The 19,307-nt window shown below is 36.4% G+C and overlaps 1 protein-coding gene across 2 annotated transcripts in view; it reads left to right on the plus strand.

Moving 5' to 3' along the window:
• LOC114663691 (thioredoxin reductase 1, cytoplasmic-like) overlaps positions 1-19,307 on the plus strand; it is a 119,210-nt gene that overhangs the window by 40,463 nt on the left and 59,440 nt on the right. For both annotated transcript variants that reach the window (XM_051929035.1, XM_028817605.2), the window contains exons 3-6: positions 2,714-2,827; positions 5,328-5,400; positions 12,304-12,423; positions 17,693-17,835. In XM_051929035.1, the coding sequence (XP_051784995.1) occupies positions 2,741-2,827; positions 5,328-5,400; positions 12,304-12,423; positions 17,693-17,835 (423 nt within the window). In that variant the 5' untranslated portion in view covers positions 2,714-2,740. The remainder of the gene's footprint in view (positions 1-2,713; positions 2,828-5,327; positions 5,401-12,303; positions 12,424-17,692; positions 17,836-19,307) is intronic.

The following is a 19,307-nucleotide window of genomic DNA, read 5'->3' on the forward strand; positions in this document are numbered from 1 at the left end:
TTGTTCACTTTTTGGTATTCTGCTTTAGTACATTTAATTACAAGGGAAGTGCCCAGGCATTCATTATTTATTTATTTGTTTATTTATTTATTTAGTAAATGGGCAAAATTAACTGGGTAAAGCTATAAAGATATTTTTTAGAAAGCCAAAGGTAGTAGTTTTGTGGCCATTGAAAAGAACAGTAAGACACTGATTTATAAAGCATTACCAATCATAATTGATAACATGGATTCTAACACCCCTGTGAAATCTGAGAAAACTGATGCAGGTGCTAGATCAGATGTTTGTCCTTTGAAAGCGTGTTTGCTTTTAATCTTTAATACTTTCTGATTACATTTTTTTAGGTGCATCATAAATTGCATTCAATTTGTCTCAATATGGCAGCTCTGGAGGTGCTGGTGCCCAGGTGGCTCACCATATTATCCTAATCTGGCCCTGCTGTATATAGTTAGTATAGTCACATGATTTTTGCTCATGGCTGTTGTTTCCCTCTTGCAACTGATGCTGGTTTAATTCAACTTTAAAAGCCAGACACAGCAGCTCTCCAGGTAAGGTCACTGCCTGTCTAGAGGTTTGCTGCTGTATTGGGTTAGTTGAATCCTTGATGATAAACAGAGCTATTGATGCCTGGTTTAGCCATTGAGCAAGACAGGCATGTGCTTCTTGTCAGCCTATTTAGTCTTCTGAATAACATGCATTTTTTTTGTCTTTGTCCCTTTTGTTAATTTCAAGTGTTGATTCAGATGGCAGATGGTACATTTTTCTAAGACTTTCTTTGACATTGACCTGTTCTGTTTAAAAACACTTAGTCATGCTGAGTGGATTTTAGATAACAGGAAGCTATTAACGGAAAATGGATTTTCCATATTGCTTTGGACGGCTCTTCTGAATGCTCCCCTATTCTTGAACCTCTGAACTCTTAAATGCAAAATTATAGTAATGGGTATTGTCAGAGAATAATCAGAAATGATAACTTAAAGGCTTAAACAAAACAAGTATATTACATATGTAGGTGCCCCATTGATTTTCAGCAAGCATGGAGTTCTGACTTCCCTTGTACAGTATGTGGTGTGGTGGCGTATTCATTTACTCATCTCCTAACATCCATTAGACAAAGTCCTTCTTATCATCTCTTTATGTGCCAGTCTAATCTGATTCTCCTCCAGAGCCACTAGAATTGTAAGTGCTCAAACTATAAAATAAAAAAATGAAGAAACATTATCTCAATGTATTTGTAAAACACATTGTTCCCATGTACAGCATAACAAGGTGCTATAAATCAGATTTGTTTGTGTAAAATCGTGTTTTACTAAAAATACTTGTAGCTAATATGTTTGCATATTTCTTCTCCTGCTCCACTCAGAAGATCAATTAGGAACTTTTTTTGGTGTACAGAAGTGGCTTTTTTCTGAAATAAGCGTTGCTCAAGAGTTTTATTATTTGTTTTCTGTCTCTCTGTGATTACGAGAACAACAACATTTATTTTTATAGCACATTTTCATATACAAGATGTAGTTCAATGTGCTTTACAAAATATCAAAAAACTGCAGAAAAAGAAACTAAACTAAAAAAAGAAACTAAATTAGGTAAGAATAATAATGAATAGGTAGCAAAAAACAATATAACTTAGACATATAATTAGTGGAAAAGTAGAATCCTTATATATGTATAGAATTGTTTTTTTAAGTCAAATGGCTGGAGAGGACAGAAAACATGAAAAAGAAGAAAAAAATGAAATCTTCAGGGGTTCCAAGGCCAAAACACCACCCAGCCCCCACTGGGCATTCCATCTAATATAAATGTTCTTAAGCCGTTCCTCATTGTTTCCAGGCTTTTTTCCAGAAGATTCGATGCAGTGAGTCCTGTGAAAAGGGTTTTCGGAATTTAATCTGATAAAATATCTGATTAGAAAAAAATGTCTGTGAATGTTTAACTTAAATGGAATGCTACTGCAGCTTGGTAGCAGGCATAGGTTATATTTTGCATAACACCGTCTTCTTGTAAATATTAATATTGGCACATTTTTCTTTTCAGCATTTTTTTAATTAGATCAATTTAGTACAGAGAATTGTTTCCAGATATTTACAAAAATTACATAAACACATATCACAAGAAACTTTGTGTCTTATCACCACTTTTTTATTTGTTGTACAAACATGACCGCATTTCATGTGTGAATTCAGAAGGAACAGTCAAGGGTGCTGATGACACTGCTGTTGTTTTATTCATGGATTGTGAAAGTTTATATAGATAAATGAAGTCGCAGAAGTGAAGAAGTGGTGGAGGCTAACAATCTGGAAATTAAATTTCATGAAAGCACAAAGAGGTGATGGACTTTAAGCAAGGAAGAAGATTCCTCTCACTTTAATACATCAGCAGCCAGGTTGTAAAAAGATAATGTGGGAGGTTGTATGGTCAACGAAAAGGTACTGGGGACTGATCTTTCTCAGACAATTAAATAAATTTAAGTTATTTAACTGGCTGACAGCTGTATCCAAGGCAACAGACAACAATGATACACTTGGTTACATTTATTGTTGTTTTTCCAACTGGATCACTAGCAGGCCAAGTGGTTTGCTCATGGTCACACAGTGTCAATAGAGGAATCTGAATCCACAAACTCAGGGTTTGAAGTCCATCAAAAACTGTTTTGTAGTTCTTTTTTTTTATACAGGAAATAATTTTTATTTATATTTTTCATTTCCTCTTACAGTCTGGCAGAGTGCAACATCTGCTTGAAATGGGCAAAGAAGATAAAACCTCACATTCATATGACTATGACCTTATAGTCATTGGAGGTGGATCTGGAGGCCTGGCAGCTGCAAAAGTAAGATACTCCCTTCTGTAGTAAAGTATCTCCAACAGTAAAATCATCTTGTCTGCTGTTCTGACCTCCTGTCACTGTATATGCAATGCTATTGCTTGTTTTAATTCTGCTTTGTAGCTTCTCCATTACTTTTATTCGCTTTACAAATTTATTTATTATAGTTCTGCAATGAATCGATTGATAGATGTACTTTGTTCATCCCAAGGGGAAATTTAGCTTTTTACAGAATCTCAGTAAATAAATATTATAACAAACAACAGCAACCTCCCTCAAATACACACCAGAATTACTAAAAGGAAAGAAAAGCCCCTGACTTGACTAAAAATAAAAGGAGCAGATGCAATCAAAGTGAGTGTACCACAAAATCTGTCAACACAGACCTTAAGAACTCAAGGATTAACTCCATCTGGACCCACAGCTTCTTCTGTGTGTGTAGCCTCCTTAGTTGTCTCCTTCACTTGGTCATTAGTTACGCACAGCCTATACTGATGATTCACAGTGGACTCATTGGTTGAAGTGGTAATAGTTGTTGGTGCAGTAGGGTGGAAGGAGGGAGATTCTAATAAAAACTGGTTCGTATTGTTAGCTTTATCCACATTCCCTCCTTGCACCTAGTCCTTGTATTGCCCAGTCCATTCTAAACATCTCTCCTGTTATTTCTGAGTCAGTTTGTTTTCTGTTTTAGCTAATGAGCTTTCTTTCCTTCATTTCCTTTGCTTTTCCTCCAGCGCTCACTGCATACCCTTCAGAGCCTCTTTTTTTATTTTACAGGATTTGAATTCTCTCTTCTTCTCATTCAAGAGGCTTTTTAGCTCCTTTTTAATTCAGGGCTTATTGTTGGGAAAGCAGCACACTGTTTTTGAGGGTACAATAGTATCAACACAGACGTTAATGTAGTCTTTGATGCAGTGTCTGCTGGGAGTACAATTTTGTGAGTTTGTCATTAATTAAGTACCTTGAATTGAGCACACAGCCTTAACCTTAAGTTTTTACAATCATAGTTAAAAGGAATGCTTATAATTTCAGAACTAGAAGAAAAAAGTATAACATGCATAAAAGCTCTTAGGTTTTTATCAAAATCTAAATCTTGACTAAAGAGAGATCTGTTGCACAGGCATTTCAAGTATCATGTGAATGACGTCAAATAGTGCAACATCCAAAAACATGTCCCCTGGCAAGCAGGAGCTGCATTATTTATATATATAAGATATATATACAGTGAAGGAAACACGGGCGTCAGCAAGCCCAAACCTCAACAAACACGGAAGCACAGTCCCAGGTTCAAGTACTGGAAGGTTTTATAATATTTACCTCCAAAAAAGTGATATTAACACAAACAAATTACACAATCACAGGTCTTTTCTCTCCACAATACTTCCTTTCTTTATTTCTCCCTACCGCACTACCCTCCTCCACTCAAGCATTGCTCCACTACCTCCCAGCTCCGACTCACTTGGATAACGGAGTGGGGTCCCTTTTATTACAGACCCAGGAGTACATCTGGTGTCAGGGCGATTACCCAATAGAAGCACTTCTGCGTCACATGGAAGTCCATTATAATAGGGAGCCTGTCTCCCTGTACCACCCTCTTGTGGCACCCAGTGACCCCAGCAGGGCTGCCCTGCTGGACTACATTTCCCAGCATGCCCTGCTGGCTTCCCACTGGGTGTGGATATCTGGGACTGCTGCCATCTTGCATGCTGGGGGAATAAAAACTCCCCAGCTATAGCTCTTCTTTTACAGGAGCTGTCCGTCTATCTCTTCCTTCCGGGTCTGCTTCCCATTTCCTTCCCGGCCAGAATGCCCGTCCAACCCATGTGACATCTACTATATATATATATATATATATATATATATATATATATATATATATACATATATGAAAGAAAATAATAGATAATACATGATAAAGAAAGTGAACCCCATATATTGTAAAAAAAAAAATGAATTAAAATAAATTAATGAAACATCTTTCCAGACACAAGTCCCAGTACAGACTGAAGTCAAGATGGCAATGGAATGCTTTCTGAGGCTGCCAGAGAGAAAAAAGAGGAGCATTAGGCAACAGTGCCAACCCTTGACTTGGGGTGGAATTACCATTAGAGAAACCTTGAAGTTATATATACAGTATATATACTCAGACCCCTTCATTTTTTACACAGTTTGTTAAGTAGCAGCCTAATACTAAAACCATTTAAATTGATTTTTTCCCTCATCAAACAACCAAGAATGACAAAGCAAAAACAGGATTTTTTTCAAATTTCTTGAAAGTAAAATGCTGAAATATACACAAAAATATGTACAAGTACATGCAGTATGAGTAGCTGTTGAGTAACATTATATATGATTAGCTGTGATTGAATTGGAATACATGTAAGTTTATATGATATATTTTATGGTCACTAGTTTGTCCTCTAGTAAAGACACTTTTTAAATTAAGAAAATAAGTAGTTTTCTCTAGTATCATTCATTGTTAGAATCTGATATGTTCTAATTTCAGGAAGCAGCTGGATTTGGTAAGAAGGTGATGGTTCTGGACTATGTGACACCTTCTCCCAAAGGAACAAAATGGGGTATATGTTTCACTTTTTCATATTGTGTAATTTTATTTGAATCATTACAGGATTTACCTTTTTTAATTTTTTTGTAATGGTTACCATCTTGAAGCATTTTAAATGCAGGTTGTAACCCAAAATATGCATTGTTGAAGTATAAATGGAATTGGCAGAATCACACAGTAAACTAGCCATTGGAAACTGAAGCTGCATCCTAGTTATTTTAAAGATAGTTTCTGAGTATCTGGACTGCACTGTTTTATTTATTTGCATATTTTTTTGAGAATAATGAAAATATTTTTTTATGTATTTCTATTAAGAATTGACATACTGTATTCACTTCCATCTATTCATTTATAAAACACACTTGATTTAAATTTAAGAGAGCTAATGCTTGTCTAGCAGTTTCTGTTGCTGACCTTGGATGAGGAATCAAGACCATTACAACTTTTAAATGTTTTATTAAGTATGTTAGGTTTTGGGTCAGGCTCCAACCTTGCAAATTACTTTAGCATTTATTTTTTGTCTTATGCCCTCAATTCTATGGGTTATATAAATCCAAATTGTATAGGCATTTCCACATTTCTTCATTTTCATCACTGTCAGGGTCTTCCAGCCAGCAAGTGGTAGGAACTGAACTGTCAACCTCATGTCATGATATCTTTGTCACAAGGCTTAACAGCCCGTGTTCTTTCAGAGATTTCTTCCTTTTCACATGGTCCTTAAGGCAGTCCTCCATTATCCCAGCCTATATGGTCTGATGTTTTTTTTAACCTACAAATATTTAAAAGTTAAAACATACTGTACCTTTTTGGGAGAAGCAATTGAATCAATTGGCAGGTATGCCAGTTTGAAATTTTTGTTTACAACTGGATGACTTTTTGAAATTTAGGAGAAAAAACAGGTTTACTGACCTCAGCTTTATTGTTTGTGATTCGTGTTGGTTAGTGCTGTGTACTAAGCAATGGCAGATAAGCCCAAGTGGTTTCCCAATTAGGTAACTTGGCTTGAGCTCTGTTTCAGTACATTTTTTCTCCAGGTTCTTAGTATTTTATTGTAGAGCATGGCAACCATCATGAATATCTGAGGCTGCTAGATGGACCTCTGATGGGAAAGCCCCAGGACTTTCAGATTGTGTGCTGTTGATTAGAGAAGTAGGGATTTACTTGAAACTATCCCCAGGGTTGTGTTTAAAGGCCACCACTGTTTGTAGCAATGTAAGACCATATAATAGTGACAGAGTGTGAAAGAGACAGAATCAGAGGTGAATGGAAGAGAATTGTGATGTTTAAGGCTTTGTGCTCTGGGTGTCCTGGGCCAGTCACCTCATCTGATCAGGGCCAGAACCTGTTTAGTTAAGTCCAGTGAGACAGCTCTATGTATTTTGATATTTGTTTTCCCTTTCTATCACCCTTCCCTTGTTATTTAATCTACATATATCATATATGTTTTTTAAATAGCGATTTTGACTGTGACAGTCTCTATTCTAGTCAAGGATGGCACACACAGTTGCCCATTGTGACAGTATGACAGTTGTCCCATGTGACAGTGTGACATGTGACAGTATGGCAGGTGTCGCATATGACATTCTGTATTTCAAAATGTTGAGGGTGATAAATGAAAATTGTTGCTCTCTGCTGTACCTATAACAGAATGGTTTGGATTGTACATTTGTATAGTTCAACTGCCACCTAGAGGTGAAACTCCACTTGTGAAATTACTTTTGGTTTAAAAAATTATCAAATAAAGTGAGTATCATTTAAAGGCTAGATTGTTTTCTGAGCATTTCTTTACCAATTCCTTTACATGAACCTGATCTTTGTTGTAAAAATACAGTACATTATTTGTCTGAATAGAAAACTCCATCCATCTAGTTTGAACCCAACAAAAATTCAGACTGTTTCAAGATGAACGACTCAGTGATCAAGCAAACATTTTACAACCAAAAACAATGAAAGAAAGAAGTTTAAATGCAGCAGTTCAAGTTAATTGAAATGTGAGTCTTGTAGCCCCACCATTCATTTGAAAAGCTAAAGAAGTACAGCTCACCTCACCAGAGCTCTATGGTGGGGACTCACGTTGTTGCAGGGGGCTTTTAAAGCTGAATAATCCTTGATTTATAGCCAAAGAGCTTTCGAACTGGAAAAGCCAAAATGACTTATAATCAGTCAATTAATCAGCAAACCTCTAGAAAAGGCATCTACCTTTAATGATAAGAATCATCCTAGCTTTTCTAAATTGGGGAGTGTTTTTGATTCTCCAGAAAGGAGCTTGTTAGCCCCAGATGTTAAACAGGGTAGCTCATCAAACAGGGTGTGTTGAGAATTGGGAAACCTGTCTTCTTGGTTTAAAGTTTTATTTGCGCACCGAACATTTTTTTTTAATTTATGAGAGTTTTATATTTCAAAAGCAGACTTTTTGAAATTTAGTTTAATGTATTAGAAAATCCTTTCTTTGTTGGAAATTGTTTTTAGTTCTTTGCAAGCAGGTAATCACTTGCTATGGGATCTTGCCTGGTTGTTAGGGACCACCATCCTGATATAATAATAATAATAATACAACATTTTATTTATACAAGGTGCCTTTCTGAGAACTCAAGAACACCGAACAAACAATATAAATAAATAAAAGACACATTATAAACAACTTAAAACATCAGAAAATATAAAAAATAAAACCAAACAAAGCCACTGTAATTATAAAGAAAAAGCCATTTTAAACAGATGTATTTTAAGTTTACATTTGAAGGATGAAAATGATTGGGTACTTCTAAGCTCAGTAGGTAATGAATTCCAGAGTTTGTGAGCAGAACGGCTGAAAGCTCTGCTCCCATGGTGGTTAGACGAGATTGAAGCTGCTGCAAGACCGGAGTAATATGGTGAATAGATGTGGTTCGAGTAATGATGCGCGTAGCAGAATTCTGGACTAGCTGAAGCTTTTGGAGAGATTTATTAGAGAGACCAAAGAGTGAATTGCAATAGTCGAGACGAGAAGTAACAAGACTGTGAACAAGAAAGGCAGTGGTGGCTCTGAGGCTAGGGATCTGCACTGGCAATCGGAAGGTTGCCGGTTCGAATCCCGTAAATGCCAATATGGAGTCTGCTCTGTTGGGCCCTTAAGCAAGGCCCTTAACCTGCAATTGCTAAGCGCTTTGAGTAGTGAGAAAAGCGCTATGTAAATATTAAAAATTATTATTATTATTATGGGGAGTGAGGGAGGGGAAGATGCGATTAATATTACGTAGGTGAAAGTAAGCAGACCGGGTGATGTTATTAATATGAGATTGGAAAGATAGAGTACTGTCGAGAATGATACCCAGACTCTTGACCTGAGGTGAAGTGGAAACAACGGCGTTATCAATAACAAGAGAAAGATTATTGGCTTTGATGATTTTGTTCCAGTGAAGAGAACCTCAGTTTTATCACTGTTTAATTTAAGAAAATTCGAAGAAAACCAGGATTTAATTTCAGCAATGCAGTCAACAAGCGAAGATGGTGGAAAGGAAGAGGTGGGTTTACTAGCAAGGTAGAGCTGGGTGTCATCAGCATAACAGTGAAAATTAATGTTATATTTACGAAAAATATTGCCAAGGGGAAGAAGGTAAATACTAAAAAAAAGATATGAGCTGTTAAATTACAATGTAGAGACATCAACAGCTTCATCCGATATATGGATTCAACCAGCTAACTAGGACTAGTGGAAGTTTAGTATTCAATAGTGTACATTTAAAGTCTTGCTCCTTGTCTCAACTTGGTGTTCATCTTAGTGTGTTGGCCGTGGTTATTAAATGCGATTTTTCTTGGTCAAATGACATTTGCAGTTCCATTCTGACTCTGATTGTGCTTATGTCCTCCAGTTATAGAGCTAGTTGTTTATATTTTGTTTAGGAGTTTCCTAAATCTGCAAGAAACAGAAATCTTCATAAAACATCATTTTTTGCTTGAGTGGTTTGCTTGTAAAAAAGGTGACGGCTGGTTTAGAAGATAAGCCATGTGGAGGGCATTCTTATTGTGGGTTCTCAGACCATTTCTTGTGTTTGTTAACTGGCATAACAGGGTATTTATAGCAACTTTTAAAACATTAACAGCAAACAGTCCTTGGAATGAGGCAGTGTTAATTTTTACTTTCAAGAATTGCTTAATTTGGCAAGTCATGGCTAGGGTGGCACTATGATTGAGGTGACTAGTGTGACTTTAAAATTCAGTGTTTTAATTGCCAGCTTTTTAAAATAAACATTAACAATCAAAGGATCAATATGAAATGTGCAACAAATAAGAGGAGACCATTACATCCCTCAAACTTGTATGGTTACCTAATTGCTAAGTTGCCCCATTATCCCCTCTGAATACTTTTAAAAACTTTCATGGCTTCCACTTCAGTTTGGTAGTTTGTTACAGATTTCCATGACACTTTGTGTGAAGAAGTGTTTCCAGGCTTCAGTTTTAAAAGCACCCCATCTTATTTTTAACAGGTGTCCTTGAGTATGTAATTCATTATTTAACTGAAACTATTCTTCTGGAACAGTTGTATTGATGATTTTAAGAATTTAAATACCTAGATTAGGCTCCACACATCTTTTTCAGCTCAGGACTGAAAGGGTTTAATTCTGTTAGCCTCTCAAGCAGTCCATTTACTTTAAGGATACTTATAGTGTTCTGCACAGCTTCTATTTGTGGCCTTTTAAATATGGGGCTACAATAATCAGCTATTTATCATCATCACAAATCATGTGATTCAACCAGGATAAAACAGGTAACAGCTCTTTTAGGATTTTAAGCATTGTTTACTCAAGTCTCTGCTCAAAGTATGTTGAGGCCCACAGCTATATATCATCTTCAGTTATGACAGCGTGGCCAAACACAAATCTAACTCCACCATTAAACTTGTTGATGCCACCACCATCACAGGATTGATCACCAACAAAGATGAGACAACTAACAGAAAAGAGACTTACCTGTGGACACAATAGTGCCAGGATAGCAACCTTTTACTTAATCTAAGCAAAACCAAGGAGCTGGTAATAGACAGAAGGCAGAGCACATCCCTACCAACATTGAAGCAAGTTTAACGTTCCACGGTGAAACGGACTAGGTACAGTACATCTTGACTATCATCAAGAACGCTCACCAATGTCTTTCCACCCTTCAGTATTTAAGAAATGCCCAAACATTGCCATTGTTGCTCATCAACTTCTGTTGCTGCTTAGTGGAACCCATGCTCACTGGCTGCATTACATTTAGGCAAGGCACCTGCTCAGCTCAAGAGCACAAAGCACAGCATTGGGTGGTAAACTCACTGCAGAACATTACAGGTACAAAGCTCCATTCTGTTCAGGACAAATAATACTTAACACAAACTCACTAAAAATCAAATGGTATTATTATGAAACTCATTTTCTTATTTTCAGGGCATTGGTTAATCTCTTATACATGACTATTTCTTCCACATTCTGTATAGAGTGTGTTGTATTTATTAAATTAAATTGTATTCTTTATCTTTGTGACTAGATAATGACCAGAAAATTAAAAAATGCTCCAACTTTCAAAACAGTTAACTAAGTCTATGAAGACACCTGGATGTTACACCATCCATATGTTTTCTAACTTGTTTTAATCTGCTGTTGGTATTGTACTACTGTCACTAGTCTGTGGAAGACATGCAAATAACAACTTAATTGTACCATGTACATATGACAATAAACTTGAACATAAATTTACATTGTCAAAATGAGGAAAAAGGCTTGTAGAATACTTCAGTGTTACGGTTACTAGAAATGAGCACTAGAAAAGTAAAAAGAATGCGACACTCTCAAAAGATAGCATCTTTTTGGTAATAATTAAACTGAATGGAGTTCACAAAAAAGAAAAATGAACTTTCAAAAAGTAAAGGGTGAGTAAAGAATAAATCTCCATGTTTAAAAAAAAAAAAAAAAAACTAAAGTTCTTTTACAAAATAAATGTGTATAGAGGGAAGAACCCCAGGAAAAATAAATAAAGACAAAACCTTAAGCAAGCAAAATTTCCTGAAGAAAAGCATCACAAAAAAGGAGCTTATGATTAAAGAGTAAAACCAAATCCTCACTATTAAATTAAAATTTTTTTGATTAGAAGCATGTATGGTGTTAAGAGGAAAGAACAATTCAAGTAGGATGATCTAAAGACTAGCAATAGGTTCCTAATTCGTCAGCAATAAGAAGTTAGTCCAAGAAAACCTTTACATAGGTCAGCCTGGGACAACTGCCCAAATGACGGCACTCTTGTATAATTAGGTGGCCTTGCCCTGCTGAGCTCTACGTTAATAAACACAAATGAAGAAACAATTAAATGGAAATAGCATATTCAACACGGGAAAGACAATCACAGAATAATTAACTAAAAGAATAATAAATAAATACACAAAAACCAATACATCATAGTTGCAAATAGAGAGAAATAAGTAACAAAGATCCAGGGAAAAAAACATGAAACATAAAGCAATGTAGAAATCAAGGAGAGAGCCCCAGAGCCACATTTCAACCATCAGGGCCAAACTAACCAAGTGTGGCCATATTTCACCGGTCTGATCTCTCTATTTTCTATCACTGGCATTCAAATATAATGATCAAATACAAATAGCTAAAATCATTCTTACCTTTTTGTTTGTCTCTCCATCACTGAACAATTACTGTTTAAATTTTAGCACTCATCTTCTCAGATTACCAGCTTTAATGTAGTTTGGCATTTTATCATCCTCATCTGTTGCCTTTCTCTTCTGTTTGTTTCCCCCTCACTTCATCACCCAACCCACTCTTCCATAGATTCTCTTCATGTTTCCAATTCAGAACATTCTTTACCTTAACCAAAAACATTGTGTTTCTAACCTTTTTTTCAGTGCAAAAGTAAAGATATTCCAAAGTCACTCTCTCTTGGTGTTTCATTTCAGGCCTTGGAGGAACATGTGTCAATGTTGGTTGTATTCCTAAAAAACTCATGCACCAAGCAGCAGTCTTAGGTGAAGCCATTTCTGACTCTCGGAAATTTGGCTGGGATGTTCAAGAACAGGGTAAGTTATCTTAAATATTTATGATCTTTTGAGTTACATGGAGTATTTTTATCTGTCCATTCATTTTTATCCTACTTATCCAGCATAGTTTGATGGGATCTGATGCCCATCCCAACAGCCTTAAGTGTGCGGTGGGAAACAACCCTTGGCTGACTGTGTTTTGTAGATGCCATTTATACATGAATACATCCACATTAACTCATAGAGCAGTTAAGAATTTAAGTTGTTTCCGTTTCAGATTTACGGAAAACGCCACAGTACTCCCAGACATATGGGTAAGGTGCAAACTCCACATAAATCAGAGGTTCCCAACTGTTTCTATGTACCACGCCCCTAGAAAATATTTGATGTATGCTACACTGCCTACAAAACTAATATCACATTTGAAGATGAAGAAGTCAGATTTCTAATGTTTGAAACACAAATTGAATCACATACGGGGAGAACAAATATCACATGCAGGATGAATAAATTGAACTTAAAACAAAGCTTTCAACTCTGTGCATAAAATTTAAATATAAATAGAAAAATTTACTTTTATAAATTTCAATAATCTTGTAAATGTGCTCCCCGTGAAATTTAGACACTCGATTGACAATCCAGGGATTTGGGTGTCCCAAGAAGCATCAAGTGCCATGAGGAAATGACATAAAAACAATGATCGAGGGGTTTGGGGGATTGGAGATTCCCATTAAGCAACTGGTGCCAACACACCGCTAGGCCATTAAACACAGTTGATGAACTTTGTCCCCTGATAACATCTGAGCTGCAGCTCAAAAACAGATGCTCTTCACAGTTAAAATTGCTGCGCTACTGCCAGGACTACCATCAGGAGAGTAGGGCTGAGTGTAAGCAGCAGATCTTGCATGCAATTCAGTCCCCCTTTTTACCCCCCTAGCAAAAATGTCAATCAAACATCAAAATCAGTGATGCTTAATGATCAGGGCTCACACAGAAATCAAGAGATTCAATGCTTGATTCTTTTGATTTCATACAACAAGAGAACTAACTAATAAATGACCTACAAATTACGGCACACTGCAGGACACAGATTGCACCACACACCAGACAATGCACCACACTCAATTTTAGTGAATCGCAAGGAGCTTGGTGAACAGCTTTGATGGTTCAACACTGTTAAATGCTGAGCTATAATTAATAAACAGTACTCTGGCACAGCATGTTTCTTTTTATTTTTCTTGTGTGGTAGTATGGTATGATGTGCAAGGCATATGGTGTCCTCTGTGGACCAGTTGTCATGCTATGCAAACTGGAGGTGGGCCAAACTCTCACTGTCTGAAATATTACATTCAGTGTTACCCAAACAGACTCCAAGGCAAACCAAATCAATTAAAAAGTAATTTAAGAGACGAGGACACCATAGACAGGCAGGCAGGCAGTTGGATGGATAGATAGATAGATAGATAGATAGATAGATAGATAGATAGATAGATAGATAGATAGATAGATAGATAGATAGATAGATAGATAGATAGATAGATAGATAGATAGATAGATAGATAGATAGTCTGTCTCCATTTTACATGATCCATCTATTATAAATATACAGAGGAAAAGTAATTGGTCCCAGTGCTGAAATCTGAGACCACATATAGACACCATATATAACTGCAGATAGAAATGGGGGAGTACTGTCTTCAGACCTCAGCACAAACATGTATACTGCAAGTATGAAGTAAATTAGCTAAATGCTTTTCCAGGTAAGTCAACCTAACTTCTCAAGCTTGTGTAGTAGAGTGCTATGACCAAAAACAGCATAAGTCTAAAATCATAATAATGGAAACATTTTCCGTGTTGGAAGACATTAGATTATTATTTGAAACTGGAGTTTCAGTGGTGTGACTGGGGTGAAACCCAGCCTAAAATATTTTATAAAAAGTGTGTTTTTCAGATAATATTCATATTGGAAAGCTATAAGTTCTGACAATTCTATAATTTCTCACAAACTGTATCACTATGTGGTTTGGGAACAACAAAGCCCACAAGTACAAGACTCTGCTTTGTGTAGTGAGGACCACTGAGAGGATCATAGGGATTTCCCTCACCTCAGTTAAGGATATCTTCCAGACACACTGTCTGCGCAAAGCCTACGCCATTGTGAAAAACGTCTCTCATCCATCACATACACTGTTTGACCTCCTGCCGTCAGGTAGAAAATACTGCAGCATTAGAACCAGCACAGTCAGGTCCTATAACAGCTTCCTTCCCCCAGTTGTCAGACTTTTGAACTCTTACCTGTCATCCAGTACCATATCCCTATAACTTTCCCCCAATTATGAACTATTATTTTGCACTCTGCACTTTAATGGCGATATTGAGCATTGTTCAAGCTTTAGTCCTGCATTTTTAGTCTTGTTATATTGTATTGCTGCTCTGGTTTTTGGTAATGTTATGGTGTATGTCAAATGTATGTTGTTTTGCTTATGCACTGACGTCTGTAAGGAACAAAATTTCATTCAGTTATACACTATGTATGTAAATGAATGACAATAAACATTGAGTTGAGTATAATTTTCTCTAAAAATTTAGAAAGGTAAGCTGAAAACATGCCTATAGTTCATAAGGATATTCAGATCTGAATCTAATTTTCTTAATAGAGATCTAACAATGGAGTCTTGGTCAATGCTACTTAATCTTGATTTACTGATTATTTGTTGTATTGATTATTGCAATTATTGAAGCTGAATTTGTCACCAAACTAGCTGAGACATTGTTTAGGCAGTAGATGTAGCATATGAGTTTTTATTTACTGAGTTAGTAAGAAATAGAGTTGACATAAGTGATACAGTGCTACTAATTTGGAAGCCAACTGCTCAAAGTACAGTATTGTATTACTTATTATTAAAGAAATTCAAAGTCATTGGTACAGATATTAAGTAGAATTACTGTCAATTAATCACTTGATAATTTGTTTTTATCAATTTAGCTATTCTTCTGAAAACTGCAGGTTTTTTTAATATTTTGATCTATTTGTCTGTAAAAGTAATCAAATCACATCATACAGAGAGCTGTTTTATAAACTGTAATACTTTCAGTCCATCCAACCTCATAAATTTGCAGCTTTGCACTCTGATTTACAGCTTCCTAACTTAAGGTGCATATATTTAATAAATCCATCTAATTGATGAAGTCCAATCAATCAATATCAAGTTCAAATTTATTGTCAGGTATAAATGCTATAATAATATTCTTACTTCAGGACTACCCAAGAAAGACATCAACCAGTTGCAACTAGTGCAGAATGCAGCTGCCAGAATCTTAACTAGGAAAAGAAAATCTGAGCACATCTCTCCATGCCATTCAAAATTTACTTTAAATACTGCTTTTGGTTTACAAAGCCTTAAATAATCTCACTCCATCCTATATGTTGGAATACCTCTCACCTTAAACTCCAAATCGTAACCTTAGATCTTCAAATGAGTGTCTGCTTATAATTCCAAGAGCTAAACTTAAAAGAAGTGGTGAAGCAGCCTTCTGCTGTTATGCACCTAAAATCTGGATTAGTTTACCGATAGAAATTCGCCAGGCTAATATGGTGGAGCACTTTAAAAAACTGCTAAAAAACCATTATTTTAACATGGCTTTCTCAGAGCTACATGTTAGTGTATCCCCGTGAAACTATATGTGCATTAAATGATCATTTTCATCAAGGCTCCGCAATCCCTACTATTCTCTCCATCATCATCAGATTCTTTCACGTGAAGCCTGAAAGCCTTGATGACTGATTTAGATCATTTATGTTAGGTAGAATGCCCAGTGGATGCTGGGCGGTATCTTGGCTTTGGAACCCCTGCAGATTTTGTTTTTTTTTCCTCTGGCCCATCTGGATATTTTTTTTGTTTTGTTTTTTCTGTCCTCCTGGCCATCTGACCTTATTTTATTCTTTGCTACTTAGTATTGCCTAATCTTATTTTTGTTTCTTGTTAACTTTTCTTTCTTCATGTTGTAAGCACTTTGAGCTACACCATTTGTAAGAAAATGTGCTACATAAATAAATGTTGTTGTAGTTGTTGTTGTTATGGCCTGCGAGTAAACACTATGCACTGGCACAAATGCTTATGGTTCTGTAGTGTTTATCAGATTGGAGAAGCGTAAAACACAAGCACAATGTTTAAGATCTATAATTATGCTTTTTGCTTTTGCAAGGAGCATGTGATTTATGTCTCCCGAATTCAAGTCAGCTGTATGCCAGTGATATTCTGTGCCAAATTTGATATCTTCTGTTTTACTTTGCACTCTTAAGTCGAGCAGATGCCATAACAGGATGCCATGACTCCACTTTCCAATGCCTCTTTCCACTATGAGTAGTCATTCATTGTTTGGTATCTCATATATTTTATTAGCTTCAAAGCTTGGGCTTAACATTTTTAACATGTGAATATATCTTGACATACCTTTATTTTTCTAAATGTCTAAAGGTTTTGTTCCTAATTTGAGCATTTATGAATAAGGAAAGAAGTCAATCATAGGTAATCAGATAAGCATCTAAAATGTATTTTTTAAAATTAGAGTCTGAATGCTAACACCACATCTCTCTATTATAAAAAAAAGTCTTGGGTCGAGACGTGATTTTCTCGGAGACACTTTAACATCCTAAGAGACAAGGCAGTGAGACAAAAAAAAAGCTGCTGTACAGGCTTTTAAATGTTTGAAGCGCTGCGCGACATGCAGATCACACAGCACGGCACAAGCAGCAAGCCAGCTGATTGAGCATAGAGGAGGTTAAAAAAAACTTATTTGTTTCCCATTGTATCACCATTTAAGAGGGGGTTTCTGAGGAGCGACCACATCTCCTTAGCGTGTGTTCAGCCCCCCTCTTCACAACACGAGAGGCAGAGATGCAAAGTGGCTGGCGCATAGCGCGTCCTGGGGGGTTTAGGGGGTGAACGAGTGAAGTGAGCAGGAGCAAAGCCCCCTAGTGATAATAAAATTCAAAGCATGACTATGACAGTGTGTATAGGACTTTTCACAATTTGGAGAAACCCCACATAATCAATAAGATTAGAGAATATCTTTTTCTTAAAACTTCAGGTTTCCAGATCTAGGTAAAGATGAAAGTCATCCAATAATGTTACTCAATAATAATTAATAGGTACAGTAATGCAAGTGAATAGTTGCAAATATCAGCTAAGAATGCTGAATAATTTTCTACAAGCATCTGTTTTCTCGTGTATATGTCTATTTTACTTTCTTCTCTGTTCTTGCATTGTATTTATTTTTATTTTTAAAACTCACTCTTGTTTTGTAGTGTCTCATGACTGGGACCTCCTTACCCAAGCTGTTCAAAATCATGTCCGCTCCTTAAGCTTCAACTACCGCAGATCTCTGATGGACAAGAATGTCACCTATCTTAATGCTTATGGAATGTTTGTTGATGAAAACACAGTAAAGGTAAGCCTTAAACGAAGGGGACTATTTGCTTCTGCTGAATGTTGGTGTAATCTGAAAATGTACCGTAGTTGTTTCCATGACATTTACATGGATTTATTTACCTGAAGGCTTTATAACAGGCAGGTTACATCTGTAGAGTGCGATTCTTGTGCATATTTATACAGTGGGGCACACAAAGACGTCCTGTTTCACTGTGAATTGTGTGGTTCAGTGTACACCATCACTGGCCATTGGGCTACACAGCACTAAAATGTATTTATCAATACCTACATGCTGCATGAGCATCTATCATGCTTTAACAACACAAATTTAATAATTTTAAACATACAGTATGTATCAACGGGATCTGCATGGCAAAACTGGCTGGCAACATAAATGGTGCTCTCAAGATTATTGGGCCTAGGGCCTACATAAAATATGAAAGTATTATAACTTTATGCCATCAATGAAGTATAAAATAGGCATCTGAAGCTTTCATAAGATGATATCTGAAAAATCAACTTATGATCTACATTGGCTTTGAGCATCTCGCAGAGACACGATCTGTCCTTTCCTTCCTCAGTTTACATTTTTATTGGAATTTTAGGTATAAATCCTAGCCCAGGTATTTTTCAACAACTAGTGAAAATAAACAAAAGAGATGGGCTCAGATTATGAGATGTAATGCACTGAAAGTCCCATACCTTCTAGTAAATGTTTGTTTCTGTTAGTTGGCACACCAATGCCATTTTGAAAACGAAATGCTGTGGTTGACCATCTCGTCCTTTCACTCAACCTCCCCAAGGCACTCAAAGCTCAAAATACAAATATATATACCTGGTTTATGATGAAATTGGCCAAATAAAATTGGAGTATAAGCATCTTTAGGCTTCTAGGAGAAGCCTTCTAGCTATCTTGTAAATGAACCAAATACTATGCCTTAGATAATTCTTCTGGGAATCTTTAGGTTTTTGGATTTCACAGTCTTGTTCACTGTCAACCATAATGGACATAGGGGTTGTAGAAGGAGGATAATATTTATTAAAAAACACAGAAAACTCTACCATGGAAGGATGGACCATTGGAGAATTGCAGAAGTGGGTCTTTTTAGAGCAAAGACACTTTCTTAAGCTGTCCATGGCGACCCTTTTTCCATTGAGTACTATTGTGATTCAGGACTCAGGTTCAGACAACACGTGACCCAAAATTGGTTGCGACCCATAGTTTAAGAACCTATGCCTTATAGGATTAACTGTGGTACCCTGAGGTAAGACTCTCTGATCTGATTTCGACGATGCAGACGTTTTTACACAATTACATGAGGGCACCCCCAAAAAACCTCAGAGGGAGTGTGATGGAATCAGTCAGTTAAAAGATGAGTACCATAGTCTTGCTAGAAGAATCATAGAAAACGGAATAGCTTATTGTACCTAGTATTGTATGAGGGTTCGCATCTCATGGATCACTCATATTTCACTCGGTTGAGCAGACAG

Source organism: Erpetoichthys calabaricus, chromosome 1 (assembly GCF_900747795.2).
Source record: "Erpetoichthys calabaricus chromosome 1, fErpCal1.3, whole genome shotgun sequence".
Classification (NCBI taxonomy): Eukaryota; Metazoa; Chordata; class Cladistia; order Polypteriformes; family Polypteridae; genus Erpetoichthys; species Erpetoichthys calabaricus.